At 61.2% G+C, this 27,600-nt stretch overlaps 3 protein-coding genes and 1 long non-coding RNA gene across 14 annotated transcripts in view; 2 read left to right on the forward strand and 2 right to left on the reverse strand.

The window, feature by feature from the left end:
- The window catches only part of DNM2 (dynamin 2), a 31,849-nt gene extending 11,616 nt beyond the window's left edge, over nucleotides 1-20,233 (forward strand). The window contains exons 8-21 of one of the 7 annotated variants that reach the window (XM_075738199.1): nucleotides 272-407; nucleotides 925-992; nucleotides 1,862-2,000; nucleotides 4,406-4,492; nucleotides 4,679-4,749; nucleotides 6,825-6,876; nucleotides 7,651-7,662; nucleotides 12,402-12,515; nucleotides 15,910-16,019; nucleotides 16,413-16,524; nucleotides 16,924-17,088; nucleotides 17,541-17,773; nucleotides 17,923-18,174; nucleotides 18,634-20,233. In XM_075738199.1, the coding sequence (XP_075594314.1) occupies nucleotides 272-407; nucleotides 925-992; nucleotides 1,862-2,000; nucleotides 4,406-4,492; nucleotides 4,679-4,749; nucleotides 6,825-6,876; nucleotides 7,651-7,662; nucleotides 12,402-12,515; nucleotides 15,910-16,019; nucleotides 16,413-16,524; nucleotides 16,924-17,088; nucleotides 17,541-17,773; nucleotides 17,923-18,174; nucleotides 18,634-18,703 (1,621 nt within the window). In that variant the 3' untranslated portion in view covers nucleotides 18,704-20,233. Of the gene's footprint in view, nucleotides 1-271; nucleotides 408-924; nucleotides 993-1,861; nucleotides 2,001-3,622; nucleotides 3,762-4,405; nucleotides 4,493-4,678; nucleotides 4,750-6,824; nucleotides 6,877-7,650; nucleotides 7,663-12,401; nucleotides 12,516-15,909; nucleotides 16,020-16,412; nucleotides 16,525-16,923; nucleotides 17,089-17,540; nucleotides 17,774-17,922; nucleotides 18,175-18,633 lie in introns of all 7 variants that reach the window. The other 6 variants (XM_075738201.1, XM_075738200.1, XM_075738202.1 and 3 more) reach the window with 6 other exon arrangements.
- LOC142598783 (uncharacterized) lies at nucleotides 13,910-15,130 on the reverse strand. The gene is made up of 2 exons (XR_012832735.1): nucleotides 14,702-15,130; nucleotides 13,910-14,113 (listed from the first exon to the last, which is right to left on the reverse strand). It is a non-coding gene; the product is annotated as an uncharacterized LOC142598783 (long non-coding RNA).
- Nucleotides 20,234-21,569: 1,336 nt separating the features above from the next.
- On the reverse strand, nucleotides 21,570-23,627 carry TMED1 (transmembrane p24 trafficking protein 1). Of its 2 annotated transcripts, none has more exons than XM_075738118.1 (4): nucleotides 23,469-23,627; nucleotides 22,933-23,030; nucleotides 22,418-22,565; nucleotides 21,570-22,014 (listed from the first exon to the last, which is right to left on the reverse strand). In XM_075738118.1, exons 1-4 carry the CDS (start codon nucleotides 23,625-23,627, stop codon nucleotides 21,796-21,798), a joined length of 624 nt encoding a protein of 207 aa, XP_075594233.1. In that variant the 3' UTR covers nucleotides 21,570-21,795. The 2 variants fall into 2 exon arrangements, with proteins under 2 accessions (XP_075594233.1, XP_075594232.1); XM_075738117.1 differs by having other exon boundaries at nucleotides 22,418-22,619.
- Nucleotides 23,589-27,384, forward strand: C30H19orf38 (chromosome 30 C19orf38 homolog). 4 transcript variants are annotated; one of them, XM_075738114.1, is made up of 10 exons: nucleotides 23,889-23,987; nucleotides 24,860-25,063; nucleotides 25,367-25,462; nucleotides 25,577-25,876; nucleotides 25,989-26,069; nucleotides 26,190-26,276; nucleotides 26,482-26,509; nucleotides 26,656-26,699; nucleotides 26,788-26,825; nucleotides 26,901-27,384. In XM_075738114.1, exons 3-10 carry the CDS (start codon nucleotides 25,429-25,431, stop codon nucleotides 26,991-26,993), a joined length of 705 nt encoding a protein of 234 aa, XP_075594229.1. In that variant the 5' UTR covers nucleotides 23,889-23,987; nucleotides 24,860-25,063; nucleotides 25,367-25,428; the 3' UTR covers nucleotides 26,994-27,384. The 4 variants fall into 4 exon arrangements, with proteins under 4 accessions (XP_075594230.1, XP_075594229.1, XP_075594228.1 ...); XM_075738113.1 differs by lacking the exon at nucleotides 23,889-23,987 and adding an exon at nucleotides 24,093-24,263 and having other exon boundaries at nucleotides 24,348-25,063; XM_075738115.1 differs by lacking the exons at nucleotides 23,889-23,987; nucleotides 24,860-25,063 and adding an exon at nucleotides 23,589-23,721.
- The last annotated feature ends 216 nt before the right edge of the window (nucleotides 27,385-27,600 follow it).

Genomic DNA, 27,600 nt, shown 5'->3' on the forward strand with positions numbered 1-27,600 from the left:
TTCTTGCTGTGCTCTGCGGATGTGACCCGTCTGTCCTCAAGCAAACGGTTTGGTCTCGGGATTCCCTCCTTGACGTGCTCTTTAGACTACAGCAAAAGGGCGATTTTTTTGCTTCTGCGACTCCAGCGGAGGGAATTGGGAGAGCTTTTACACAGCCCTGACTAGCTGAAGCAGAGCTGGCAGGGTGGCGCTGGCTGTGGGAGGCAGTCGGGGCATCCGTCCGTCCCTCGTACTCATCTGGCGCCCGTTTGATCCCGTTGTTTCTCCGCAGAATGGTCCAGCAGTTTGGTGTGGACTTTGAGAAGCGAATCGAAGGTTCAGGAGACCAGGTGGACACGCTCGAACTCTCCGGGGGTGCCAGAATCAATCGCATTTTCCACGAGAGATTTCCTTTCGAGCTAGTGAAGGTAAAGCTGGCCCGGGGAGTGCGTTTGTGCTGCGTAGATTGTGTCGGGCGGGTTCTATTCCTGCGGAAAGCAGCTTGTGGTTGGGATGGGTGGAATTCCCTCTTGCCCAGCTCAACCCCGGCAGTCCCTCGGCACCCGGGTGCCTTTCCCTTCCTAGCACTTGGAGGTGTTTACAGAAGGAGATGTTTTATTAGAGTCGGTCGTGCGTTTCGGTAGCCGCAGGGGGCTGTTGTTTCTGGGTGGCAATGCCTGACCTCTGGCTTAAGCGCTGTGCTTGCAACGTGGGAGTTGCAGAGCAGGGAGGAGCATATCAAACCAGGGTGGCTAGCAAGATCTCGGGAATTTGAGATAAATAAAGCAAAGTGAGTGAGCCAGCCTGGCCAGGATGGAGAGCAGCCTCTGAGCCCGCCTGGGAAGTTCCTCCTGGGCAAAAAGGAGCAGCCCGCTCGCAATGCCTGTGCTATTGCCAGAAGTTGCTTGCTTAAAAGTCTGAACTGTGGCTTTCCTGCCTATTTAGATGGAGTTCGATGAGAAGGACTTGAGGCGAGAAATAAGCTACGCCATTAAAAACATCCACGGTGTGAGGCAAGTATCGGAGCGGCGCCGTCTCCTTAGAGCAACTCAGTGAGCCCGGTCCGTGGGGGGTGTGTGTGTGGTCGGAGCTTTCCTGCCTAGGGAGAGCAGGAAATACTCTAAAATAACCACTAAAATAGCCGCTAAAATAACCTTTATCTTTCCTTTTACGTTCCCTTAAGCGGGGGAAGAAATGACCTTGAGAGAAAGGTAGGGAACATGAGTTAAACCTCGCTAGAAGAGGGATCCAGGTGCTGGCTGGAGGCGTGTGCTGGGGACGAGTCGCCTCGTTGGGGAGCGGCGCGTCCTGCCTGGGTGCCGCTCGGCACAGACCTCTCGGGGGAATCAGGGACCCCAAAGATGAACAGCCTTCAAGGCAAATCCTTGTCTCGGCAGGTCCGCTCTCCTTTGGCCTGCTGCTGTGATGGGGAAAGAGAAATGGGGAGTTTCTTCTCTCTAACACTCTCCCCAGGAATCGTTTGACCTGCTTGAAGAGTATCAGTTTTCCCTAAACACCACCAAAAAGGTCAATTCCTGTTTCCTGGGTGCTCTCGCTCCCGTTCATGGAGGAGGGGGGAAGTAACACCCTAATTCAAGATGCTGGAAGGGTCAGAGGGTGCTACCACGAGGTGGGGGAGCAGAGGTGCCAGCACCCCATCCCCTCTGTGGGGTTACGGCACCCACGACGACGGGGAGAAGAGCGGGATTCAGCGATGCCGTGGATCCAGGACCGGGGCTACCCCAGCTCACGGCGCTGGGGAGGGAATCGCTCTCCAGCCGATCTCCTCCAAACCTGATCACCCACTTTGTTTTTTTTGTTTTGTTTTGTTTTTTTCTCCGCCATGTCTCTGCCCTCTCACCCCGCTTGCGGATTCCTGTAGGACGGGGCTCTTCACCCCAGACTTGGCATTCGAGGCCATTGTGAAAAAGCAGGTGGTGAAGCTGAAAGAGCCTTGTCTGAAGTGTGTCGACCTCGTTATTCAGGAGTTAATCAATACAGTTAGACAGTGTACCAGTAAGGTATTGAACCGGCTGGAGGCAATCCAGCCCCCTCCTACCAGTGGGATGGGAAGCAGGAGCGATGCTCTAACCTGCCTGCCTTGCCTGGTTTCCCCTCCAAATAAAAAAAGAAAATATCCAAAAATCTGGGAGCTCCCTAAGCAAATCGGATATTTCTCAGCTTTGACTCGTGTCTCCAAAGCTGGAGTCCTCCCTGTTGCCCTCGGCCGAGGGGATCGGCCAGTCCTTGTGTCAAGGCCGCCAAGGACAGATCACCCGGGACGTCACCCGGCTCTTCGAGAGCCTCCCGGCCATCCCGACGGAGACAGGGTCGGGATTTCTGGGGACGCTCGACAAGACGCTTGGCTTCCCGTGTCCGTCACCCTCCTGGGGACAGGACGGCTCTCGCGGCGAGGGGCTCTCCGGAGCCCCGACTGCGGCGGCAGGTTAGAGGGGGTATTGCTGAGGTTTTGTTCCCGGTAGGAGCCAGGCAGGTGGGCAGGCTGCTCTTGGATCCCCGTACCTCTCTTAGCACGTGGGGTTGGTGTTTGGTTTTTTTTTTTTTCAAGCTGCGATTTAAACTGCTGCTTCTGCTGCACTCTGGGAATCCCGGGAACGTGGAAACAAAAGCCAGGGACAGCAGATCCAGCAAACAGTCTGGTGGCATGCCTATAAATTCAACGGCTGCCATTAATAAGCTGCTCGATAACAAGCGCATTTGCATTTCCAAAGGATGCGTGTGTCCGTCCCCTCCCCAATTGTCTTTTTTCTGTGGAAGTGTTAATTAATTACCCTGAAGCTGTGCGAGGGCCCTGGATAAAGGAGACACTGCCGTATTTAATAACCGGCTTCTTGGAGTGACTCTTTTTTTAACCTCATCCCGGTAACACCAAAACTGAAAAGAGGGCAGGAAAACCAACTCCTCTCTCCTTCCAATGCTTATGTTATTTAAAAAAAAATAAAAAAGATTAGCTACACACAGGCAAGAATGTGAAAATATCCACGATGTTCACTTCCCAGAGTGCTTTAGTGGAGCGGAGCAGTTTAAATGCTGACCTGGTTCTGTAAGCGGTAGGATCGGTGGGGCTTTGCTGGCGGGTCAGGAGTTCTCTGCTCTCTTTGTTTCCAGCGTGGTTGACTGTGATCTGGGTGACGTGAAGAAGCCAGCGCTTCCTGCCGAAATTCCTTCCCGTCTCAAACAGGGAGGCTCTAACCCCAAAGCTGAGTTTAATTCTAGAGCTGGGATTTAGTAATCCAGCCTAGAGAGAGGCCAGGAGCCTCTCTGGGGTTTTTCCTGCGCTCGGGCAGCGCTGCCGCCCCGTTCGCACGGAGGCGGGGGACACCTCCGATGAGTAAAACAGCCCCCGAAGCTGCAGGGAGTTTGGGGTGCGGGGCTGAGCCTGCCCGTGCTGCCTGCGAGACTCCGGGGAGCAGAGAGGGGACCGACCACCCCAACACCTCCGAGAGACCCGAAGGAATTTCTCAGGCAGGCACTGCGGCTTTTTCCTTTGCACGTTACTAACCTTAATTAAAAAAACCCCAAAAAATCTCATTTTTCTTTTCTTTTCTGTCTTTGTCGCTATTTTTCCCCTCCCTCCCCGCCCCTGCACTCCGCTCGGTGTTTCGCTCTCTGCATGATGCAGGACGGGGCTCTTCACGCCCGACATGGCCTTTGAAGCCATAGTGAAAAAACAGATTGTAAAGCTTAAAGAACCCAGTTTGAAGTGTGTTGATCTGGTGGTCTCAGAGCTGGCCACGGTCATTAAAAAGTGTGCCGAAAAGGTAATGGGTCTTCATTCATCCCTTTTTTGTCTAATCTGAACATCTGGAATATATTCGCTCCCAGGACCCAGCCGACCAAAATGAGTTCAATCGCAAGGTTATCACTAATTTCAGGGGACGCCGTGTCCTTCTGATACCCGAACGCTTGTCGGAAAATGCCGGCGAATACCAGACGTAGCGTTAACTCGGCTTCGCGGCACGGGTCCTGCCGAGACATATTGCACAGGTGTTTGCTCGCCCCCGTAACAACGAAGGCTAAAAACGCTCCTCGCGGTGCTGAGATCCCACCTCCTTTGCCTTGCTTAGCTGTAGCTCCCGCTTCGTGCCATGAAAACCCGGATCTTGCTTAGCCGTGGGCTCCGAGGGCGGGAAGAAAACTAAAAATAGATCTGGATTTGTGCCTTCGGCATTGCTTCGAAGGCCCCCGGGATCCTGCTGTCGGATCTAGTGAAGAGAATCAAGTCTGTTGCTTTTCCCACCCCCGAGCCCCAGTTGTGTCCTCCCGGCAGAGCTGGCGCTCGGTCCCGTCTGTCCTCCGTCCCCTTCGTGAGCGTCTCCTGTCGCTGGCTTTCTGCGCTGAGCACCGGAGGCTGCCACGGTCCCATCAGCAGCGGTTTTCCCCGGCCTTCTCCCTTTCTTTTCAGCTTGGTTCCTACCCCAGGTTACGAGAGGAGACGGAGAGGATCGTTACCACTCACATCAGGGAGCGGGAAGGCAAAACGAAGGACCAGGTGAGCTCGGGAGATCTCCCGGCTTGGCTGGAGAGCCGGAGTCTCCCACTCGTGATCCCAAAGCTCCCTCTCGTGGCAGCGGTGCGGCGTGCCGCGGCTCTGACATCGCCTACGCAGTCACCGGCGTCCCCGCGGCGCTGGAGCTGTCGGTGTCCAGCCCTCCCTAACGTGTGAATCTCCTTCCAGATTCTCCTGCTGATTGACATTGAGCTCTCTTACATCAACACTAACCACGAAGACTTCATTGGATTTGCCAAGTAAGTAATTTACCAGTGGGATGGGTCCTCAAACTCTTTTTTTTATTTTTTTTTTTATGAAGTTTGTGGTCCTGTCCCCTGTGTGCAGAGGAGGCCTTCAGGTTACATTACCCTTTCGGGGTCATCGACGTGAAAACCGCTGGGAGAGAGTCTCCCACGTCCCGATGTAATTCACCAAACCGGCACCTTTTGCACCCCAGTTCTCTCAGATTTGGGATATGGGAGTCCCGCTTCTCTGCTTGCCACCTGGCCAGCGTTTGAGGGCCTGGGGATCTGAGCTGGCCCACGTCGTTCCTCAGGCTTTAGCCCGAAGCAGGGTTTGTTAATGCCGCTCCTTAGGGCAGAGAGCCTGAAAAGCTGGAGTTGGGTTGTTCACCCTCAGACAGTGAACTGCTTAGGGCCCGCGCTTACGATGAATTAAGGTAATTAAGGCTGCTGCCGCCCTGGAGCAGATTCGTGGATATTTCCCTGCCCCCGCCCCGTGAAGTGACTCTGGTCCTGTCCCAGGACTGGAGCAGAAACGTCTCCCATCCTTTGAGCTCGTCCCTCGTAACCCTCTGCCTGGGCAGGCAAGGCCAGGACCAGGAGCGGGGGCTCGTTTCTTAGTCTGTCTTCCCTCGGCTTCGGCTTCCAGCCAGAGGATGACTAGCGTTTTCCATCGGCGCAGCCCCAAAACAGGTGATAGCTTTTTGGAAGCGCCCGGAGGTCCAGCTCAGGTGTCCCCGTGCAGAAAGAGCAGAGGCGAGCGGCTCTGCCTGGAGCTTGTCACCATCTTCGCCAGCCAGCGCTCACGCCACCTCCTCCTCTTCAAATCCACGTAGTCTTCCTCTTGTTTTCTTTTTTTTTCCCTCTTTTTTTTTTTTTTCACATCTGCTTTTCACCTTCATTCACAGTTCCTTCCTCTTCTCCTAATCTCTCCTGTTTTTCCTTTGAAACATCATCTCATTCTTTCCTCCGGACTCCTCTGAAACTCTCCCACTGCCCAGCTGTTACACTGAGCAGCACATGACGACAGGGTGGGTACCCGCTCAAACAGCATGTCCTGGGGTGGCCGGGGCAGCCCCGCTTACGCCTTTCCCTCCCCGCAGCCCGGAGAGACGTTTGATGAGAGCTGGAGAGCTTCTCCTCCAAGCTCAGCTTTGGATTTACGCTTGCGATGGAGCTCAGCCACGGGAGAAGCTCCCCGCTCCCATCCGGGATGCCGTGACGCTAGGGCTGGCTCAGACCCTGAGGGTTTAGGGAAGGAACCGTGAGGATTAGGGCAGGCGGAGAGCGATCTCCCGAATCCCCCCCAGCCCGGCAGGTCAGGGATGCCCTGGCTCGGAGGGACGGTGGCCGCTGCAAATGCGGTCCCAGGGAAAAGGAACCCGTTTGTGCTTGTGAACTGCTGCTCCGCGGGGTATCCCGGCGTCATTCTAACTGTTTTCATGGATTTTATTCCCCGCTCCTGACTAACGGTTACGTCCCGCACCTCGCCCCTCGTCTTTTTGGTTGCTCAGGAGAGACAGGTAGCTTTCCCTCTGGTGCAGGTACGCTCTTTTCCACCCTGGGGAGGGGGATAAAACTTAGGAGGCTGCAGGTGTTTCTGGAGACGAGCCCTTCTGGTTCTCCCGTGGTGGTAGGGGTGCATCGCCTCGGCTGGGTTCACAGACAGAAAATCCCTTTTTCAGTCGGTAACCGCTGCTGATCTGCTTGGTGTTTCCTCTCCTGCAAGTTCTAACCTTGCCCCTCTGGAACAGGCAGGCTTGTAAACGCCTGGAGATAAGGACCGTAGGGAAGGAGATAAAGCTGTCCGGGTTGGCAAATCCCGTCCCGCTCCCTCGGTACTGCCGTCTCGTGTTACGTTCGGTCCTGGGCAAAACTCTGGAAGGGGCTCCTCTGTCCATGTTGCAGCGTGCTGGCAGCACCGAGTCTGGGTGTTCTTGGTTGAATTTTACGTGACGGGCTTCCCCTTTGGATTTGGCTCTTCCTTACGGCATTCCGGGTGGGAAGCGTGTCGTGGCCGCGTGGGCTCTTGAGCGCTCGTCGCTTTGGTTTGCCGTCCCTGCCTGAAGCCGCTCTCTTTCTCCTTTCAGCGCGCAGCAAAGGAACACCCAGACGAACAAGAAAAGAGCCATCCCAAATCAGGTACGGCCGGCGGCTCCCCGCTCCTCCCTCCTCGCGTGGGGCAGAGGCGGTAGCTCTCCAGGATCCCGCTCCAGCGCTCGCCAGAGCAACCCGGAGCTGCGTTTCGCAGCTCTGAAATCGGGATTCGAGTTAATCCACCGACTCCCTTCCTTGAGGGAAATCGGACGCTGGGGTTGGAGATGGGGAAAGACGCAGCTTTGGCTCACGGAGTGTTTGCTCCGCAGGAGCTCGTCTAAAAGCAACGGGATTCGGGACGAGCTGGGTGGCAACGCTGGAGGAGCCCTCTGCTCTGACTTTGGGGCAGGGTCTGGCCTAACTTGCCTGGTCCTGCTCCCCCGTCGATCCAGACTAGCCCTCCGGGGTGGGGGGTGGAGGGGACGGGGTCCCGGAGGAGCGCAGGGACGTGCCCGGCAGCCGTGTCAGCCTCGGTGCTGTCTCGTCGTGCAGCCTCCCGCTTTCCGAGGGGGTGTTCGCTATCCGGCGTGCATGACCGAGAGCGGGACTGGAAGTGCCCCCCTGCATGGTGTTAGGTCTTGCAGTACCTAACGCAGACATTGCCTCTTCTTTGGAAAGAATGTAATGAAATATTAACACTGTAAAAATTATAATTAATAGCATGTAACTGTTTTTCTTTTGCTGTTTTTCTGCTTTTTTCCTACCATTTTTGTGCTTCCTGCTCTCTTCTCCCTTCCATCACTTTGGTTTTCTTCACTGTTCTGTCTCCTCGTCCTGCTTTTTTTTTTTTCCCCCCCCCTTAATTTTGCGCACCTAAAGGGTGAGATACTGGTAAGTACCCACATAGTGTGATAGTGCTGGTAGACGACACCCGGTGACGGACGCGGCCCTGCCAGAAAGACCTTCCAAATCCAAAACGACGCCTCTCGCTTCCCAGAATTGAGTACGCTGACGGCAGAGGAAGGACAGGATTCCCCGAGGGGAGCAACCAGGCTCCACGGGTTTAGTCTAGAGACCAAAATTCAGTCTGTCCCCTTCATTCCCATCCTCGGGGCTCTTCCCGCCACCGAAAAAGGGGCTCGGGGCTGATCCCTGCCCGTGCCACGACCATCGGCTGTTGCTGGGAGCTGGATACTGGGATTCAGGCTGCGAGCGCTGGTTTCGCTGGCCCTTGGGAAGCAAGAAACCAAAATCTTTGGGTTTTAGGACGGAGCTGCCTGCTGCTGTGGTGGGACGTGGTTCCCGTCGAGCGGTGGCAAGGGCCGGAGAGAAGCGGGAGTCCCCCTGCCCGTGTTTTGGGCAGGCAGGAGCTCCCCCCGCCGTTGGCGGCAGCTGCCCGTGGGGCTGGGGGTGTATCCTCTCCCCCAACCTGCTTTTCTTGGGCTTTTTTGGGTCCCGACCTCATGCCGGCTGCCAGCGGATTTCCCGATGCCAGCCGCGGCGTCGACACGCTGTACGGCCGGCGCAGAAATCCGGCAAGAAGCCGTCGTCTTCCGAGGTGCCTCAGCTCCCAGATGTTCGCAGCTGGCAGAGGCCAGTTTTGGGTGACCGTCAGCTGCTTTGAGCCTCGTTATTCAGCTGACAGGTTTGGGTTTTTTTCCCTCTCAAGCGTACTCACTTCTGGGGAGGCGGAGGGCAATGTTTCCTCCAAATAGAAGAGAGTTTCCCTGTCCTACGGTCAAGCGATCCCCTTTGTGGGGGGGTCATGACCCCGCTGCTCCGGGCTTGGAGCCGAACATCGTGCTGGCGGTCCGAGAAAACGGAAGTGTCTGAGAGGGAAACGATCTCCAAACCCCCAGTTTGGGCTTCCCAGCCTCATGGACCGTGGCTCAGGTATTGCCTCGGCACCCAAATTGTCTCCCCGGGGAAGGAAGCCAGGAAAATAATTTGGCTCCTGAAGCTGGGAACGGGGCACCGAGCTGGTGGATGACGCCAGAAGGTTGGAATCGGCTGCAGGCAGAGTTCCCCGGAGTCGTCCACCTCTAATCAACCGCACAGCCCCGTGAAAAAGCAGCTGCAGCTCGGGCGCTGGATGCTTTCTTACCTGACAAATGGATTTTGTGAGGCTGCCGTAGCAGCCCCGTTACACTGAAAGGATAGCAGGAATCCATCCCGCTCTTCCCAGGGAGGTTTGTACCTCCTGCTCTCTGAAACCCCGCGGTTACCAACCACATCCTCAGCTCCGACAGCCTGGGAGGGCCCCGTGCCCGTTTCCCGTCTCTTCCAACTGTTCAGACACTTCCGTTTTCTTCCAGCACCGTCCAGGCGCTGCAAAAACCAAAGGAAAACCCCCCGCAAGGGCCCATCTGTTGCCTCCCACAGGCAGATTTCTGTGCAGGGCTGCTCTCCCATCGCTGGCTGTGCGGACGTAATCGTGCCGGGTGACGGGAAGGTGGAGATCTGACAATTGAGGTTTCAAGGCGCCCAGCCCGGTGCTGAGCCGCTTCTGATTCGGAGCCAGGCAGAGCTCCGAGAGCTCCGCAGCCCCTCTGCGCGGGGGGAGCTTGCCCGGCTTATGAGCCCCAAAACCATCGGTGCTCTCACCGCTATCGGTCGGTCTTAAAGGAACTTTCTGCTGGGCTCTCCGCTGTCCTGCCTGGTGCCAGGCACTGTGGCTCAGCCTTCCTCTCTCCTCCTCCTCGACCTGCGTTTGGGGATAGAGGAGGAGGTGTCTGGGTCCTGCCTGGAGCCGGCACGCAGCCGGAGCGGCTCTGGCTCCGCAGGGTGCCCTCCCCGCCTCTACCCTTTAGCAAAAGAAATCGGAACTTGGCTTTTCTCTCACGCTCCAGCTCGCTCTGTGCCACAGCCTTGGATCTCCCCCGGCCCCCTGCCCTAAAGGCGGATTCCCTGTTCCTTATAATCCCCTCCAAACCCGTCCCAGCACCTGCCAGAGCCTCCAGCCTGGCTCGCAGGACTTGCTTTGCTGCTGAACCTTTTCCCTTTGCCTTTCCCTTGGCCCTGATCCTCTCAGCTGCTCCCTCTCCCCACTCCTGCCTCTGTTCCTTTAAAACCAGACTGGCTTCAAATTCAGAGATGGTTTTTAAACACGTTTGGCCTTAAACATGCCGGAGCAAATCAGAAGGTGAAATCTTTAATTGACAACCTTAATTTCAGGGCTCCTTCCTTCCCCTCACCAGAAAAATCTGTATGGGTTAAGTTTTAGCTCTAGCTGCCTGTGCCCGCTGGCGCACGGAGCTTTGTCTGTGCCTAACATGGTGGATTTTGTCGTGGCTTTTACGTTGGCAACAACCTGAGCAGCCTGAAAACGAGAGCGACCCGAGCTCCATCCCTCCGTAGGTTCCCCAGCAGCGCATGGAAAAGCCTTGGCACGAAAAAGCCGGCGCTGGCTCTGTTTTACAGGCTTAGTCCTGGTGTTGAGATTAAAGCCCTGCCTTGGTCTCAGGCTCAGCTGCTCAGAGCTGGTTCCCGTACAAGCCATAACAAACTCTGCGTCTTGCTTGTGTCTAACTCTTCTCTGCTTAACCAGGGTTGTTGTTCTCCCTCCCATCCATGCTTTGGACCGACTTGAATCAACCCCCCGAATGCATTTTCCCCACGTCTGCCCGTTACTAACCCGTGTGGTGGTACTAACCCCTTGTGAAGCGCTGGGGTAGAAAAGCCGTGGGTCTCGGTCACCGGCTTTGCCGAGCTGCCCTCGAGTCTCTCCTGTCACCGGGACGGTGGGCGCGGGGCACCCAAAGCATCCTGTAACGCAGGACACCGCTCGCGTACCGGGAAGGTGCCAGGCTGCCGAACGGGGGTGGTTTGTGCGCTGGGCTCTCCCTAAATATCTCGGGTTCTACGGGAACGGGCGCTTGTCGGGCAGGTCGTAGGTCTTTAGCGGCGGTCGGTGTTGCTGTTGGTGTGGCAGCTTCTGCCCCGGGGAGGTCTGACCCTCCAGCTCCGGGTGCCCTCGCTGCCTCCGGAGCAGAGTCCCAGCTGGATGGGGTGAAGCAGCCAGGTTTGGGGACCCTCCGTTCCCCCTTTTTACCCGGGAACAGGTCGTTTGCAGGCAGACCGGCATCTGGAAGTGCAGCACGGTCCTGCCAGCGTAGCAGCTCCGCGGTAAAACCGCGGGGATGGTGGAGAGAAGAACGCCGCTCCCTGGCAGCCCTGGTAGGGAGAGAGACACGCAGCTCGGTCTGAAGGCTTCACCGCCTGTGCCAAGCCGCCGGTGACCTTCCTCTCCATACAATAGCTCCCAGAACAATGGAGGAACCCCGCCGGGCAGAGCGTAATCTTTCCTGCGTTTGAAATGCTTGGAAAACTCCCAGCCTTCCCCAAAACCGGTGGCTGTGCCACTGGTGGAAATCAAACTGCTGTCCCTGCGGCTGGGCAGGGTCTAACCCTCTGCTTGGCCGAGCAGCGTCCTCGCTAGTCCCAGCCCGGCCCCACACTGTCCGGACTTTAGGCTAGGACTGATTCCAGCTCCCAGCACATCCCTGTTACCCACTCGGGGTGTTTTCCAGCAGGCAGAGGTGTCCCAGTGGGGCACCCGCTGACAGTGGAGTTGTTCCGCGAGGGCTGGTGTCTGGGGAGAGCCGTTACAGGCGCAGGGATGCTCCTTGGCATCGGTAAGGTGGTTCCTCTCTAGCTCTGACGGTGCCGAGCCAGGCGCGGGATGGTCTAGCGAGGGCTCTGCGGCATCGTGCAGGCTTCCTTGCGCAGATCTCGATGGAGATCACGGTGGGCCGTTAGCTCCCCAGGCTGATTAAGGACAGGGAGCGCTCGTCCTCGTGCATCGTGTCGTGAAAAAACGCTGCTTGCAATGTCAGGCTTCGGCAATGTCGCTTCAGCACACTGCTGCTACGTGTTGCATGTGAGGTCCGTCCGTGGGGCTGCAAGGGAGCCTTTCCCCGGGGGCTGCGGGTTCGGCGAGAGCCGCCGGCTAAGCCCTGCCTGCCGGGAGGCAGAGGAGCTGCCCTGGGGAGAGGCTGCTTTGGGGTAGGGGTGAACGCGCAAGAGGGGGAGCGGGTTTGGGTGAAAAACACGGGATTTCTCAGTTATAACCTTTGGGACGGACAGGCACCAGCAGCTCTGTGTGGGACACCCCAAGACAGCCCTCGGCAGAGACCGTAAGACCCCCGGGCAGCTCTGGTCATCTCCTAAACCCGAGACACGCTCTGAATTCCTGCCGGTCTCGTCCCATTGGAGTGCTGGAGCTTTTGCTCTCCGGCACTGCTCCTGTCCAGGGCCAGGTCGCTGCTGGCCGATCGGCACCGGCGGCGAGGGGGAGTTACCACGGAGCTGGGTTCGGATCTGACCGTGCCGCAGCATCTTCCCGCGGGGGCTCGCTGCTTTTCTCACCCGGCTTTGGGAGCTGGAAGAGCTCCAGCCGTCCCGCCGTGTGCTGCTAGCTTACCTTTGAGATGGTGTCTTGAAATCTGTCTGGTTGAGGGTCTTCTGCTGAGGCCAGGGCTTTCTGTGAAGGGTCTAGGTGGGTGTTTTTTAGCGCAGGAGCACTTTTCCTTGCTTTCCGTCTGGGGAACTGCCCCAGTGACTCCACAGTAGCCTGTAACCTCTTCTTCCTTCCTCCCCTCCGCTCCCCACCACCGCTCCTCTGTCTCCAGGTGATCCGCAGGGGCTGGCTGACCATCAACAACATCAGCATCATGAAGGGAGGCTCCAAGGAGTACTGGTTTGTGCTGACGGCCGAGTCGCTGTCCTGGTACAAGGATGAGGAGGTACGTGTGAGCGGGGAGGGACGGGTTTTTTTGAGGGGGAGGCTCTGTGATTTACGGGGTTCCTCGGGCTGGGGATGAGAATTAGCATGCGGGATTAATGAGCGTTGTCCATCTCCTGGCGTGCAGGAGCGTGGGTCTCCTCTGGAGGGTGCCCTGCGGACGCTGCACAGTCCCAGCCGGCAAATTCCCTGTCTCCAGACACTCCCCCAGACCTCCGCGTTGTGTAAACACGGATAAACTGAGTGACATCGGCAAGCGGAGATCCTGCGGGATCTGGGGCCCGTGCCCTGCCGCTTTTCGGGGAAGGTTTTCTTTGTCTCCCATCGCTGCAAGTAGGATGGGGACCTCCCTTTGCCTCCCAGCCCCCTAACCCGGGGTGGCAGCCGGTTCCCAGTTTAACCGTCCCGGCACAGCAAAGCCAGAGGAGCAATGCAGGTAGTCAGGAGAGAAACCGTCTCCGTTCTGGCCCTGGGGAAAGGAAAACCACCAACGCTGCGCAGGGTTTGGCTGCGGGTAAAGGAAAATTGAGACTTTACAACCGTGGTTTTGTTGTCCCCAAGCCCTGAACCCCCGCCTTGGCCGTTCCCCGTGGGGTGGTTGTGCCGATCTCGCATCGTGCATCGTCCAAAAGCCGCTTTCGGGCCGGAGGTCCCCGATGGGGTTAAATGTCCCCGCGCCGGGGTGGAGCCGCCACTGTCCGAGCGGGAAAGATCTTGAAGCTGGAGGGAAGTGGGAGACGGGACGGGGTGGGAGCCCGTGCCGCCCTCCCAGCGAAGACGGCTGAGGCATCACCGTGCTGTGCCCGTACGGTGCCCGGCCACCGCCCGGCCCCCCCTCCAGAGCCACCCCGTGAGTGTGGGGAGACCAGGGCATGGGGAGGGAACCCGGTTCCCTCCGCTCGTGGGGTTTCTGTGGGCCAGGACCCCGCAGGTCCCTCCTTGTCCCCCGCGGGGTGTCTGGGAAGGGGCTGCCACTGCTCCCAGAGCCATTTTTCTGGCTGGACGTCCCGCTCTGCAGCATCCCCGGGGTGTCGGTGACTCCCCCCTGTCTGGAAACGGTATTTCAGCGCTCAAACCCAAAGCGATTTCTTTGGGCTGGGAATGGGATGCCGGTGGGACTGGCATCTCCTGCCCGCTCTGCCGGGGCCGGCGTGGGCGCCGGAGCCAACATCTCCTCTGCGACGGCGTGGTCTCGGCCGCCCCGCTTCCATATTTCAGATTTTCCAACGTTTCCGCCCCCACAGTCTGAAAATCGACCCGTGATCTCGCCTTTCCCCTTACGTCACCGGCCTCCCGGCCAGACGCTGTGGGGTGGGGGGGCTGCCTTGCAGGGTGTTTGGGGGGGACACACGAGGGGTTCGGCGTAACCGCTGCCTCACCAGAACAGAAAAAGGAGACGTGAACACAACTTTTATTTCCCGGGAGCCGCTCGGCAGCTGGACATCGGGCGGCAGAGCAAAGCCCGCGTTCCTTTGTTCGTTATCTTCCCAGCGAGCCGTAAAGGTGAACGTCTCTCCCGAACCGTAGAGTCCAAGATTTGAACCTCCCTTCCCCAGCCGCCACCCCCCCTGCCCCAAGCCCGCTTTTTAAATCTGCCTCCTAAAAGAGAAGGAAACATATTGAGCTGATAAACCTCCCTCCGGCGTGCTTTCCCCCCCTCCCCGCTTCTCCGAGCCCGCCGGTGCTCCCCTGGTTTCCTGCGCAGAGGCCTCTCGGGGGGCACGTCTGGCCCCTCCGCGGCGGGTAATGAGAACCAGCCGGCCGGGGATGAATGAGGCTCTGTCTTCCCCGAGCCCGGCTTTCCCTGCCCCCCCCGCCTCTTGCTGCAGTTCTCCCCCTTTCCCCAAACCTTAAAAAATTGAACCGCCGAGAGCCGCTGAGCCGGCACCCAGCACCCCGGGGTTTTTTGGGGATGCCGAGGGGGGTGCAGCTGCACGGGGGGGGGGGGGGGGAACGCGTGGGGAGCGCCGCCCGGCCGGGTTCCCCCCTCGGCTCTACCCTCCCGCTCAGCGTCGCGAAGGCAAAAAAACCCCAACCAACACCCCTCCCCCCCCCCAAAAAGCCCCCTAAACCAAACCCCCAAAACCACGTCGCATCCGCGAGTCGGAACAAAATCCATTGAATCTCCCCCCCCACCCCCCACCCCCCAAAAAAAAGGGGCCGAATGCGGGTTCGCTCCCCCCTTACCTTGCGGCTGCTGGGGCGCTGCTGGGGCGCTGCTCGGCCAAACCCGATCTAACCAATGTGCAGACTACTGTACAACTTTAAACCCTCCTGAACAGGTAGTCTGAACACTGGGCAGGCTGGGCTGGAGTCTCCGGCTTCCCACGGCATCCACGGGGGTGGGTTTTATTTTTAATTTTTTTCCCCCTCCCAAGGTTTTTTTTTTTTTTTTTGCTGTTGTTTTGGGTTTTTTGGTTTGTTGGTTGGTTTTGGTTTTTTTTGGTTGGTTTTTTTTTTTTTTTTTTTTTAATAAGGAGAGAAGCCCGATGGGCGAAAGGAAACTGCTTTGTCTCTCTTCTGACGTGGCAAAGTCCTTGCAACCGAATCCAGTCTGGAAAAAAGTTGTGGGTTTTTCAGGAAATCATGAGGAGGAGTGTGGGGCGGCGGTGGAAGGGGGGCGGGGGGGGTTGGGGGGGGAAGGCTTTGGGTTCGTGGCCTCTCTACAAAGGCAAACGTCACTTTTTGGGACCGTGTGCGCAGCATCTGGAGACAAAGTGGAGCTGGGGCTGTTCTAAACAATTCCAGATGTGGCGTTTCGGCAGCCGCTCGGCTGGGTGGCCCCTCGGTGCGGCTGGAGAGCGGCCTCTTAAATCAGCAGCCGTCTTCGTGCCAGACGGCGAGGCCCCGGCTCCTTCCAACCGTCCCCTCCGGCGGGGACAGGCACGGGCAGGGGGGAAACTTCTGGGGCCCCAGCGAGGCGGTGGGGTGGGCTCCGGTGGAGCCAGCTCCATCCCGTGCCAAGGGAAAGCAGCTACAGCCCCTGGCAGGGCTGCCCGCAGACCTGGAGGGACCGAAATCCCTTTCTCCGGTGGTTGGTTTGGCGCTGCCGGATGCGTCCTTGGAAAGGCAGGTAGCCCGAGCAGCACCGAAAAGGGATTCATGGTTTGTTCTTGTGCCGGAACCGCAATCCGGAGCGCTGCTGATTTAGGGGGAAGGCTCCCGGGGTGGGGCGGGTTGGTCCGTCCCAGGTAAAGCTCTCGGCTTCGGTCAGGGCGCCGCGGGCTGAGCCGAAAAGTGCGGTTTGGTGGAGCTTCTGTGGCGCGAGCTCGAGGAAACGGCAGGAGCTCTGGTCCCCGCCACGCTTCTAGGGCTCGGGGTCTCGTTCTGCTCAGGACATCTAATGAGCATCTTGCTCGCTCTCATCCCTCCCTCCCTCTTGTCCCCTCTTCCAGGAGAAGGAGAAGAAATACATGTTGCCTTTAGATAATTTGAAAATCAGGGACGTGGAGAAGGGATTTATGTCTAACAAGCACGTCTTTGCCATCTTCAACACCGAGCAAAGGTAAGGGGGTGAGCAGGAGCAGCGGCGTCCGTGTTCCTCCCGAAATCCCCGGCTCTCCGGGTATCTCACCAGGCTCCCGGCGCTGCCGAACGCGCTCCGTGGTCGATGGGCTGATGGTTTTGCCCTTCCCGCGGTGCTGGTCCAACCCCAGGCCGTGCGTCCGGCTTCCCCGTCCGTGCGGTGTCGCGCTCTGAGGCGGGAGCGGCTGTGATCTGGCAGGGGGAGGATTTCTCCGGAGGAAGCAGCAGCTTGCCAATATTTATATACGCGTTCTGGAGGGATTTCAGGCTTCCTCAGGCTCCCTGGTGTTGAGGGCTGGAGGTGCCGTCCCCAACCCATCCTCCTGCTCTCCCTCTGTGGTCTTCATCCCCGTCTCTGCTCCTTCTTCCCCAGGAACGTGTACAAAGATCTCCGTCAGATTGAGCTGGCCTGTGATTCCCAAGAAGACGTGGACAGCTGGAAAGCTTCCTTCCTCCGAGCGGGAGTTTATCCAGAGAAAGACCAAGTAAACACTCCCTCTGCCTTGTCTGAGCCCTCTCCGGAGCAGGGCCGAGGGGTCTGAGACCAGCCCAGGCAGAGGCTGCCAGAGGAGCCTTCAGACCTGGGAGCTCTTGGCTTGGGTCCCGGTGTGTCCCAGTAGATCCTCGGATACCCTGGAAAATGCCGCGGTATCGCAGAAGAGGATGAACTTTTGTTAACGCGGCGTTAGTTTGTGCTGCCCAGCTGATGGATCTAGTCGTTCCAGGCTACGAAATAAAGTTGTTTTTTTTTTCCCCCAAAATAAACCCCATCCGCGTAGGATGGAAATAGGTGGAAGGGACAGGGAATGTGTGTGGAGCAGAGGGGTTTCTTTCCGGGTCTGTCGGATCCCGACAATAATTTGTGCCCTGCTTTCCCTGAGCAGACTGAGAACGAGGACGGCGCCCAGGAGAACACCTTCTCCATGGACCCTCAGCTGGAGCGCCAGGTGGAAACCATCCGCAACCTTGTCGACTCCTACGTCGGCATCATCAACAAGTCCATCCGGGACCTCATGCCAAAGACGATAATGCACCTCATGATAAACAATGTGAGTGGTCGCGCTCGGGGAGGGGCGCAGGGGAACCCCGGCAGCGTCCGGGGACGGGGATTTCGGGGTTCTCCTGGCAGCGCGCGCCGGGGAGGACTCCCAGGCCCCGTTCGGGCTGCGCCACGCTCGTCACCGAGCCAGAACCGAACGGTGGGACTTGGTGATCTTTGGATTCTTCATTTTTTTATGCCTTCGTGCTCGAGCCGCTTGGCAGCGGCTTTGCTGAGAAGACACTTTGATCCTTGGCGTTGGCTCCCGCCTGCTTCTCCCAACCCGGGGACGCCAAACCGCCCTGCGAGTCCCAAATCGCTGGGGCTCCACGCACCTCCCGGAGCCGGGAGAGGTGTCCCTCGGCCCCAGGGCGTCGGGTCCTCCAGCTCCCGCTTACCCCGGGCTACCGACTCGCTGGGTTTGTTGCCTCGGGGCTGAGCTTCCCTTCTCTTTTCCTTTAGACCAAGGATTTCATCCACTCGGAGCTGCTGGCCTACCTGTACTCCTCCGCCGACCAGAACAGCCTGATGGAGGAATCGGCCGACCAGGCGCAGAGGAGGGACGACATGCTGCGCATGTACCACGCTCTGAAAGAGGCCTTGAACATCATCGGCGACATCAGCACCAGCACCGTCTCCACGCCGGTCCCCCCGCCCGTGGACGACACGTGGCTGCAGACGAGCAGCGGGCACAGGTAGACCTGGCGCGCAGGGGATTCCCGGTGGGAATTAGCGGGGTGGGGGGGGATGACGGGATAACGCGGATTTGGGCTTTTTCCTGGGGGAGAGGAGGGCTGCGGGCTGTCGGCGCTCCGTTCCCTGAGGTGCTTTCTCTCCTCCGCAGCCCCCCGCCTCAGCGCAGACCTCCCTCCGCCATCCTGCCGCCGGGACGGCCGCCGGCTGTGAGGGGTCCGACGCCGGGGCCGCCCTTGATCCCCATTCCCGCAGGGGTACCCCCCTTCGTGGCTCCCCCCATCCCCTCGCGCCCTGGACCCCAGAACATCTTCGCTGCTAATAACGACCCCTTCCCAGGCCCTCCTCAGATCCCGTCGCGGCCGGCACGCATCCCCCCCGGCATTCCTCCCGGCGTGCCCAGGTAAGAGACGCCGTTTCGGCAGGCTTGCCCGGTGCCACAGCAGGCTCTCGCCCTGGTCCCCAGCCCCCCCGAGGGGACGTGGGGGGGGGTCTCCTACCCCCAGTTCTGCCTCCTCACCTTGGGCTGAGCTTTACTGGCCGCCCCGATGCCTCCGGGGAGCGAAACCCCTCGGTCGGGAGCGGAGCCGGCAGCTCGTGGTTTCCATGGTGGGGCTTGGAGCCCCCCTTCTGCCCCAGCGCAGCCCCCCGTTCCCCCTGGGGCAGGAGCTCCGGCCCCCGCGGTCCCTGAAAAAGGATCAGTGCCGGTTGCCGGTCCCTCCGTGGCGCGTGCCGGAGGTTGGGGAGCTTGGGTGGGGACAGGGAGGGTCCCGCCGGGACGTGGCCTCAAGCCCAGCTGCCACCGCAGGGTCCCCCCGCGCCGCCGTCCCCCCGCTCACACCTCTTCCCCTTCTCTCTTCAGCAGAAGACCCCCCGCGGCGCCGAACCGGCCCACCATTATCCGACCGGCCGAACCCTCCCTGCTCGATTAACCGCCCACGGGCTGGTAGCGACTCCCGGAGCGGCTGCCACCACGCCTGCCGCTTTCCTTTGCCGTTTTGGGGGGGGGAGGAAAGGGGGGGAAAAAAAAAAAACACCAACCAACCAACCGCCCCCCCCAACCCGCGTCTAATCTCTTTGTTTTTAAAACCATCCTACCTGCGATCAGCTCAGCGGAGCGGTTTAACCGCGGCCGATCCCCACCGGCGCGCTGCAGCCCCTCCTCGGGATGGCCGCAGAGCGTCCTGGCGTGCGAATACCGGCGTCGGTTAAGGACGAGCAACGCTCCTCGCCCTCCCTCACCGCTGCGCCCGAGCCGGGACGCGGGTAATCGGCACCGCGGTGCGAGAGGCCGGCACCGCGCCAGAGAAGCCCTCGAGCACCGGGCGCACCGAGTCCCGCTCCGCCCCCCTGTATAATAAACCGCGGAGGATTATATATATTTTGGGGGGTTGAATATTGCACTTTCTCAGAAAATCCCCCCCCTCTCTCTCCCCTGCCCTCCCAGACACGCCGGTGCTCGGCGTTGGTGCCGTGGGATGGCCTGAATGTACGCGGCGGGGACGGGAGAGCTCGGAGGTGGTTGACTCGAAGGCTGTCGCCTGTCTTTGGCTGCGCCAGAACCGCCCAGAGCTGCCGTTGAGGCTGATCGGATTCCTGCCTTTTCGCTTTTTCTTCCTCCTTTTTCCTCCTCTTCCCGCCCCCCCCCCGCCTCCCAACTCAGAATTTTTGTATTAATATATTATATATAAAACTTAGCGATTTTTGGTTTTCTCGCCCAAACCCAAAAGTCGATTGCTAATCTTGACCATAGTCTATATTTCAGTTTTTATAGCTTTGAGGAAAATTTATATATGGAAAATGATGGGACTGCAGATAGCGATTTGCTAATAAATCTAATCCGCCGCAAAGCAGGAGCAGACTCTCCAGGTTAGTCCTTGTCTCGCGAGGTGCCGGCTCAGCAGCGAACCTCAGGTATTTCTTCCGCGACGCCCGCCCTCGCCCCGCTCCGTACGCGGTGCTCGCCGCAGAGCGCCGGCCGCGGTGCAGACCGCCCGACGGCGACGCCTGAAACCGGGGAAAAGAGACTGGAATAACGCGAGGCGGGGAGGGGGACGGTGTGGAACGTGCCGGAGCATCCCCGGCAGCTCCGCGTCCTCCCGGTTTCTTGTCGCCGCAACCCATCGCCGGCAGCGGCTTCTCCGGCCCCAAGGAGGAGTGGGGAGCCCCCCACCCAGGACAGGGTCTTCCCGGGGCGGGGGGGGTCCGGCTCCCCCCGATAACCCCCTGCACGGCCGCAAAGTCCCGGGGAGGGGGGGGGTTGTCTTTGGGGGGACGCCCGGAGCGAGGGGGGAGCACCCCGAGCACCCCCCGTGTCTCCCCGCTCTGCGGCTGCCTTAGACATCGGTGCCTTCCCCGTGGAGCCGGCCGCCCCCCTGGGCCCGGGCTGGGAGCGGAGGTTGTAAATATTTTTACAGACTGTATTAATTGTATAAAAAAAAAAAAAATTAAAAAAAATTAAATAAACCCAACCCCACGCCCCAACAAAAACGGAGGTTTTTTTTAAAACCGTCGACTCCAGCCCCAACCCGGCTGCCTTAATCGCACCCTCCCTTTCCTGGGGGCCCGTCCCCCCCAATTAATTCATTAACGAGCCCAGCCGGCCGAGCTGGCCGCGCTCATTCGCCCCACGCTCCGGCCAGGCGCCCCCCCCCCCCAGGTTTTGGGGGGTTCCTCCCCAATCCGGGGGGGTCCCATCCGACACGCGTCCCTTCCCGCCAGCGCCTCGGGGGCTTCCCCCTCCCCTCGTTTGCCGTCGTGTAAGTGCCTATTAATAAACTAAAAAAAACACCCCATAAAACAATGAAAATTAAAAAAAAAAATAAAGGGAAAAATACGAATCTTCCGGTGAAAAGTCTCTGGCGCTTTGTGGTGGTTTTGCTCTCACCTTTTCCTCCTGCTTTTCCCCTCAAATCGGGGGCAGCTTTGGGGGTTCTCCGGCTGCGGCGGCGATTTGTGGGGATCTTGACCCAAACGGGGCTTTCGGGGGTGTCGCAGGGTGGGGGGGGGGGCTCAGGCTCGCGCTGCTCAGCCGCCTCCCGAGGTTAAATTGAAAAAGGGGGGTTTAAAACCCCCAAATCTTTTATTATTTGCCTTAAACCCAACCCATCCTCTGCGAAACGCGTCCGGCCGCTCCCCGTGGAGGACGAACCGGTGCTCAACCGCGTCTCGCTCCGGGCACGGCGGGTGACCAGCAGGTCCCGGTGCAGCCGGTGCTGGTCCCGGTGCAGCCGGTGCTTCTCCCGGCACGGGGTTGTGCCGGCAGCTCCAGCGGGACGCGGTGCTCCGGCACGTGCCGGCTCTGGACGTCGTGCCAAGAGGGATTTTGGGGGGAGGGGCCGCAGAGCGATGGCCGGGCCCTGCACCGGTGCTGGGTCGGTTCTGCCACACGGTGAGTGGACCCAGTCCCTAATTGGACGGAGCGCTAACGAAGGAGCCGAGGGAAGCTGGCTGGTGCTCGTGGTGGGGTGATTTGGGGGGGGGGGGGTGGCGTGGTCACCCCAAGATGCTGGAGGCTCCGGGGGGGTCCTGTCCTTCCCCCCCGCCCCGGGGAAGCTCCCAGCTCTCTAAACGTGGATTGTGGGGTTTGGGGTTTTTTCTTTTCCTTTTCTCTTTTTTTTTCTGTCCACCTGGAGACCGGTTCCTGCCACGCTCCCCCGGCCGCTCTGAGCTCCGCCGACCCCCCGGTCCCCCCGTCCCACAAAAGCTGACCAGGGGCCGGGATGCAGCAACACGCAGCACCCCCAGCACCCCCCCGTCCCCATTTCCGGGCAGCAGGAGCGAGATTTACCACCCAAATTCCCTTTTCCGGCCAGTTTTAATGCTCCTTACGCCCGTCTCCTTCTGCCATCTGCCCTCCCTCTCCCGGCGTTCGCAGCGGCTCCAGGACACCGGGGTGGAAAGCCGAGGAGGTTTAATCCCCGCCGGGAGGGAGAAGCGGCAGCCGGGTGGAACCGCGTCCCTTCTCCGGCACCGTCCCGGCAGGAAGCAGAATCCCCTGGCGTCCCGTGTCCCCGCTCCCCGTCTACGTCCGCACCGTCCTCTTGTCCTCGAAGAGGCTCTTCAGCATGTAGACCTGGAGGAAAGCCACCACCACCAGCACGCCCAAGTTCACGGCCGACCAGAAGTTCACCCGCCCCAGGTTGCTCTCCTGCAGGTTACGATCTCGCGCCTCGAAGGCTCGAAGCAGCGTTTGCATCTGGATGCTCCGTTCCAGGCGGCTCTTCATGGTCTCGATGGATTCCTGAGGATGGGAAGGGAGACGCCGGTCGGATGCGCCGACGGCTCGGGGCGGATGGAACAACCCTCTGCCGCGAGCGGGGACGCCGTCACCGAGATCGGGTCGCTCAGAGCCGCGTCCAACCTGACCTTGAACCTTCCCGGGGCCGGGGCACCCCCCTGCCCGTTGCCACCTCTGAATTTCCCCTTTTTTTGTCAGTTTAAAACCATTTTCCCCTCATCCTGGGGGTCCCACTGGAGCGGACGGGCAGAATCCCGGGTGGTGCCGCCCAGGATCCGGTTGGCATTCCGGGTCGCCAGCGCACGTTGCCGGCTCGTATCCGGCATTTCCTCCTCCCTAATCCCTTCCTCCCCGGCCGGTTCAGACACCGGCCCCGCAGGGACCTTGCACTTGACCTTGATCCCACCTTGATGTCCTCGATTTTGACGTCCAGCGTGTCCTCGGGTTCGGCCGCCTCCACCCAGCCATCGCCTTCCTCCTCCTCCTCCTCCTCCTCGTCCTCCTGGGCGCTGTCGAAGATGAGCTCGAAGAACACCAGCTTCTCCGAGATGGTGCTGAAGGAGTTGTCGAAGCAGAGCTTGTAGTCGCCGGCTTCGGTGGGCTCCACGCTGGGCGGGGGGGAGACGGGTCAGCGGGACGGGCAGGGACGGGCAGGAGGGACGGGCAGGGACGGGCAGGGATGGGCAGGGGGAATGGGCAGGGGGAATGGGGAGGGACAGGCAGGAGGGATGGGCAGGGATGGGCAGGGATGGGCAGGAGATGGGTGAGGGGGTGGGCAGGGGATCGGTGGGGGGACAGACAGGGACAGGCAGGAGGGACGAGCAGGGGGACAGGCAGGGACAGGCAGGAGGGACAGGGAGGGGGACGGGCAGGTACAGGCAGGGACGGGCAGGGGGACGGGCAGGGACGGGCAGGACTCACGTGTGGGCCCCGTCGGAGCGCCGGTACTCGCTGACCAGCAGCCGCCCCGACGGACTCTCCAGGGAGAAGTCGACGTCCAGCCCGGCCCCGCCGATCACCTGCCGGAACCGGGGATGGCGGCACCGGGGGGACCACCGGTACCGGGGACTCCCTCCCGCCCGGCTCAGCCCCCCACCCCGGAACCGGGGACACCCCCCCCCCCCCAGTACAGCGCCCGTACCGACCTCCCCATTACCGGCCCGGGCCCCAACAACCCCCCCCGGTACCGGCCCGGTAACAGGCCCCGCCCCTCCGGTAACAGGCCCCGCCCCATGCCCCGCCCCTCCGGTGCAGACCACGCCCCTCCAGCACAGACCACGCCCCCACTCCCCACCCCGCTTTGCCACAAGCCCCGCCCCTCAGCTACAGCCCCGCCCCCTGCCCCGCCCCTCCGGTGCAGACCACGCCCCCCGCCCGCTCCCCACCCCCGATTTGCCACAAGCCCCGCCCCTCAGCCACAGCCCCGCCCCCTGCCCTGGCCCCGCCCCCTCCGGTACCTGATACTCGGCCTCCAGGGAGGCGTTCCCGGGAGCGCCCTGGTAGAAGCACTCCCGGCGGCCGGCGGGCAGCACGAACGTGACCTCAGCGTCGGGCGGCGGCGGAGCGGCGGCGGGCCCGGCCCAGAGCGCCAGCAGCCACAGCCACCGCGCCGCCATCTCACCTGCGCGGCGCCTTTAAGGCAGGCCCCGCCCCGCCGCCGCCAGGACCCAGCGGAGAGGGTGGCTTCACCGAACGCCTGAGGCGGGAGCGGCGAGGCGGGGCTTCAGGCAGCGCCGGGGCCCTCCCGCGGCCCGGGGTCCTCGCTGCCGCCGCTTTGCCCCGCCTCCCCACCCGGAATTCTCTTCGCTGATTGGTTAATCTCCCCCAACGCCCCGTGTCTTAACTTTTCATTGGTCGGCCCGGCGTAGTGCCCTCCCCCGTTAGCGTCTCGCCTCAGCGCGGGCGCTATGGCGGCTCCTGAGGGGAGCTGCGCTCCCACAGTGCACCGCGGCGGGGCCTGCGGGCTGGGTCCGGGCGTAGGGCGCGGATCTGAGGGGTCCTGGGGCAGGTTTAGGGGTCTGGGGCAGCGTTGGGAGGTTCTGGGCCGGATTTAGGTGGTTAGGTGCGGATTTGGGGGGGGTCCTGGGGCGCTTTTGGGGGTCCTGGGGCAGATTTGGGGGGCCCTGGGGCAGATTTAGGTGGTTAGGTGCAGATTTGAGGGGTCTCGGGGCAGATTTAGGGGTAAAGGTGCAGATTTGAGGGCCTCTGGGGCAATTTTGGAGGGGTCTGCTGCAGGTTTGGGGGGTTCTGAGGTAGATTTAGGTGGTTTGGTGCAGATTTGGGGGGGTCCCGAGACAGTTTTGTGGGGTCCCGGGGCAGATTTTGACAGTTCTGAGGCAGATTTAGGTGGTTGGGAGCAGATTTGGGGGGTCTTAGGGCAGGTTTAGGGGTCTGGTGCAGATTTGGGAGGCCCTGGACCAGATTTAGGTGGTTTGATGCAGATTTGGGGTGTCTTGGGGCAGGTTTGGGTGGTCTTGGGGCAAATTTAGGTGGTTAGGTGCGGTTTGGGGGGGCCCTGGGGCAGTTTTTGAGGGGGCTGGTGCATATTTGGGGGTCTGGTGCAGATTTGGGAAGCCCTGAGGAGGATTTGGATGCCCCAGGGGCAGATTTTTGGGGTGTTTGAACGCCTTAGGACAGATTTAGGTGGCGGGGGGGCAGATTTGAGAGGTTTCGGGGTAGTTTTCAGGGGCCGGGTGGCACATTGTGGGGCGGCTCTGTGAGCAATGTCGGGGTGCAGGGCTGCTCCCCACCCAGGGCACTGGCTCAGCGCCGGGGCTCGGCCTCGCGCTGCTGGGGAAACGGCGGCTGTGCCGGTTTTGGTTGCGGTAGGGTTAATTTTCCGCCGTAGCCGGTGTGGAGCTGTGGATTCTGCCTCTCGCGCCCCCCTCCCGGGGCTGGGGGTGCGCAAGGAGTTTTGGGGGACACAGCCGGGACAAGCTTCCCTTGGGATCGGCGACTCCAGAATCGGCGACTCCTGCGCGCTGGGAGCCGGATGCGCCGGAGAAAAACCGCGGGAGCCGTTTGGAGCCGTCGCGCCGCGCCGAGGGTCCGGGTGAGGGTCCCGGCCGGGCGTCGATCCGGAGCGACACCTCGTTACGCCCTGTTTACTCCTCTTTTATTTAACGATATCGTTGTGATAATTAAAGAGCCAACACTGGGAAATGACGCCCGGCGGCAGAGGAGCCGGTTTTACGCAAAGCTGAGTTCACGCCTGGTTATTGGGTGGAAAAAAGCCTTTTTTTGTGTAACCGAGGGAGGGGAAGGCTCACCCCGATTTGTACTCAGGGACACTCTGTCATTTCCTTCCTGGGTGATGAAACCTCAACTTGAGCAAAATCCTCCTTCTTCTTTTCAGCGCCGGGCTCCTGCGCCACGGGGTCTCCGTGGCGGAGCCGTCCCTGATCCAGACCCCGGAGGATGATGAGGCTGAAGCTTCTCCTCCTCGCGTTGGGTACGTTTTTCCTCTCCTCCGCCCGACTTTGGCTTTGACCGAACTGGAATTTGCCGCCGCGCCGGTCGTTTGACGGTCGGATCCGGCTCCCCGCTCACCGTCTCTCTCTCCCAGGAGCCGTGGTAGCGCCGAGGCTCTCCCCGTCGCCGCTCGGGGTCCTCTCCCAAGGGGACGAGGGTCCCCCGAAAATCACCTGCTTCGCCCCGCGGAGGTACGCCGGCAGCACCTTCGATCTCTTTGCGGTGGGCGCCGGTGTCCCCGCGCAGAGCGTCTCCGCCGAGCAGGACCAGAACAAGGTTGATTTTACCCTGGATGGGGCTACCGCGACCTCCCGGTGCTACCGGTGCCGGTACCGGAGTTACAACGGCAGCGCCTGGCAGATGTCGGCATTCAGCACGGAGATCGTGGTGAACGGTGCGGGCGGCGGGTGGGGGCAGAGCCGCGACGGGTCCCGCCGGGGCGCAGCTCCGACGGCTGGGGAGCGCCGGGAACGCCGCCGACCCAAACCTGGCGTGTTTCTCCCCAGCCTCAAGTGACGCCGCCTGCCATCCCCCCACCGCCGCGCCGACCGGCCGGCCTCTGCCGACCTCCATGACTCTGCGGCAAGGTACCGGCACGGCAAACTGCCCGGCTCCGCGGCAGCGCCGGTGGCTTCTTCCCAGTGACTCTCTGCGGCCGCGCCGGGGGTTTCCCTGCGGGTGACCCCCCACCCTCTCTCCCCTTCCAGATCGCTCCTGGCTCCTCCCAGTTGCCGTCGGCGCGGCTGTCCTGGTGCTGCTGGTGCTGGCGGTGGCGGCGGTTGCGGCCTGGCGAGGTGCGTGGGGCGTGGGGGTTCTCACCGGTGTGGCCGTGCCCGGCAGGGGTTTGTAACCGGGGTGTGCCGGCTGTGCCGACGGGGGTTGGCACCTCGCGGCTCCCTGCCGCGGTGGCACGTGGTTCGGTGCAGCCTCGGGGGTGCCGGTGCCGTCAGGCGAATCCCTTCCTGCGCCTCCACCCGTCTCTCTTCTCTCTCTCACCAGTCGAGGCAGGGAGACGGCGGGCAAAGAGGTGAGAGCGGCCGGAGCCGGCGCCTCTGCGGCTAAATCGCCCCCCCAGGACCCCCCGGCTGAGCCGCGGCGTGGGGCTCCCCGCTGCTTCCTCCCTGCCCGCGGGCGCCCCTGCCCGCCGCGCTGCCACCGCCTTTGTTTTCGCAGGCAGGAGGCGTCTTGCTGGACGGAAACGCGGTACCCCACCACGGGTAAGGCCCAGACCCCCCCCGCGCCGGGGCGGTGCCGCTTCCCCCGGCACCCCAGCGACGGCCCCCCGCCTTTTTCTTTTTTCGGCAGAGCTTTCCTATGACAACTGCGCCTACGCCGTCGGCGTGGTGAGTGGGGGACGCGGGGGGCGGCTTCGGGTCCACCCTCATCCCGGCTCACTCCCGCCTCTCCCTCCCCGCAAGAACGCGCAGCCGGCAGACGGCACCGGCACCGGCACGGCCCTGGCGTCCCCCCCTGCCGCACCCCACTTCAGCACCTTCAGGTCCTTGGCGTGAGCCCCAGCGTTGCCATCTCTGCCGGCGCTCGCCGCGGCACCGGAGCCTGGCTCCTCCTTTTACCGGGGAGCACGAGGAGCCCCCGGCACGACCGCGAGGGAAGGGGCCGCGTGACGTCGAGGTTGGCGAGGCGCCGGCGCCCCGCGGTACCCCACCGGCTGGGGGACGTGCCGGGGGCTTCCTGGAGCCCCCGGCATGGGAGAGGTGCCAACGCACCGCCAGCGGTTCGGCACCAGAACCGGCCAAGGACCCTCCTCCTCCTCCTCCTCCTCGCACCGCAGCAGAGCCGGGCTGGGCGCTCGGCACTCCCAAACCGCGGTGACTCTGTGCCGCGGCGTCTCCACCGCCGGAGCCGGCTCCGGTTACAATAAAGGTGTTTGGTGCCGGCGCAGGACGTGGGTGCTGTGTCCCCCCTGGTTCCCGGTGCCGGTGTGCTGTGCCGTTACCGGTACCAGAGCCCGGTGCTCTGCCCGGTTCCCCTGCCCTTCCTGGTGCCTGGGCCCCGGTGCCGGCGGCACTCCGTGGTGCCGGTACCCGGTTCCTGGTGCTTTGCCCGGTGCCGGTCGGGGTACGCGGTGCCCTTTGCCCGGTTTCCCTTTCCCCGGTG

The sequence above is a fragment of the Balearica regulorum genome, chromosome 30 (genome assembly GCF_011004875.1).
Source record: "Balearica regulorum gibbericeps isolate bBalReg1 chromosome 30, bBalReg1.pri, whole genome shotgun sequence".
NCBI lineage: Eukaryota > Metazoa > Chordata > Aves > Gruiformes > Gruidae > Balearica > Balearica regulorum.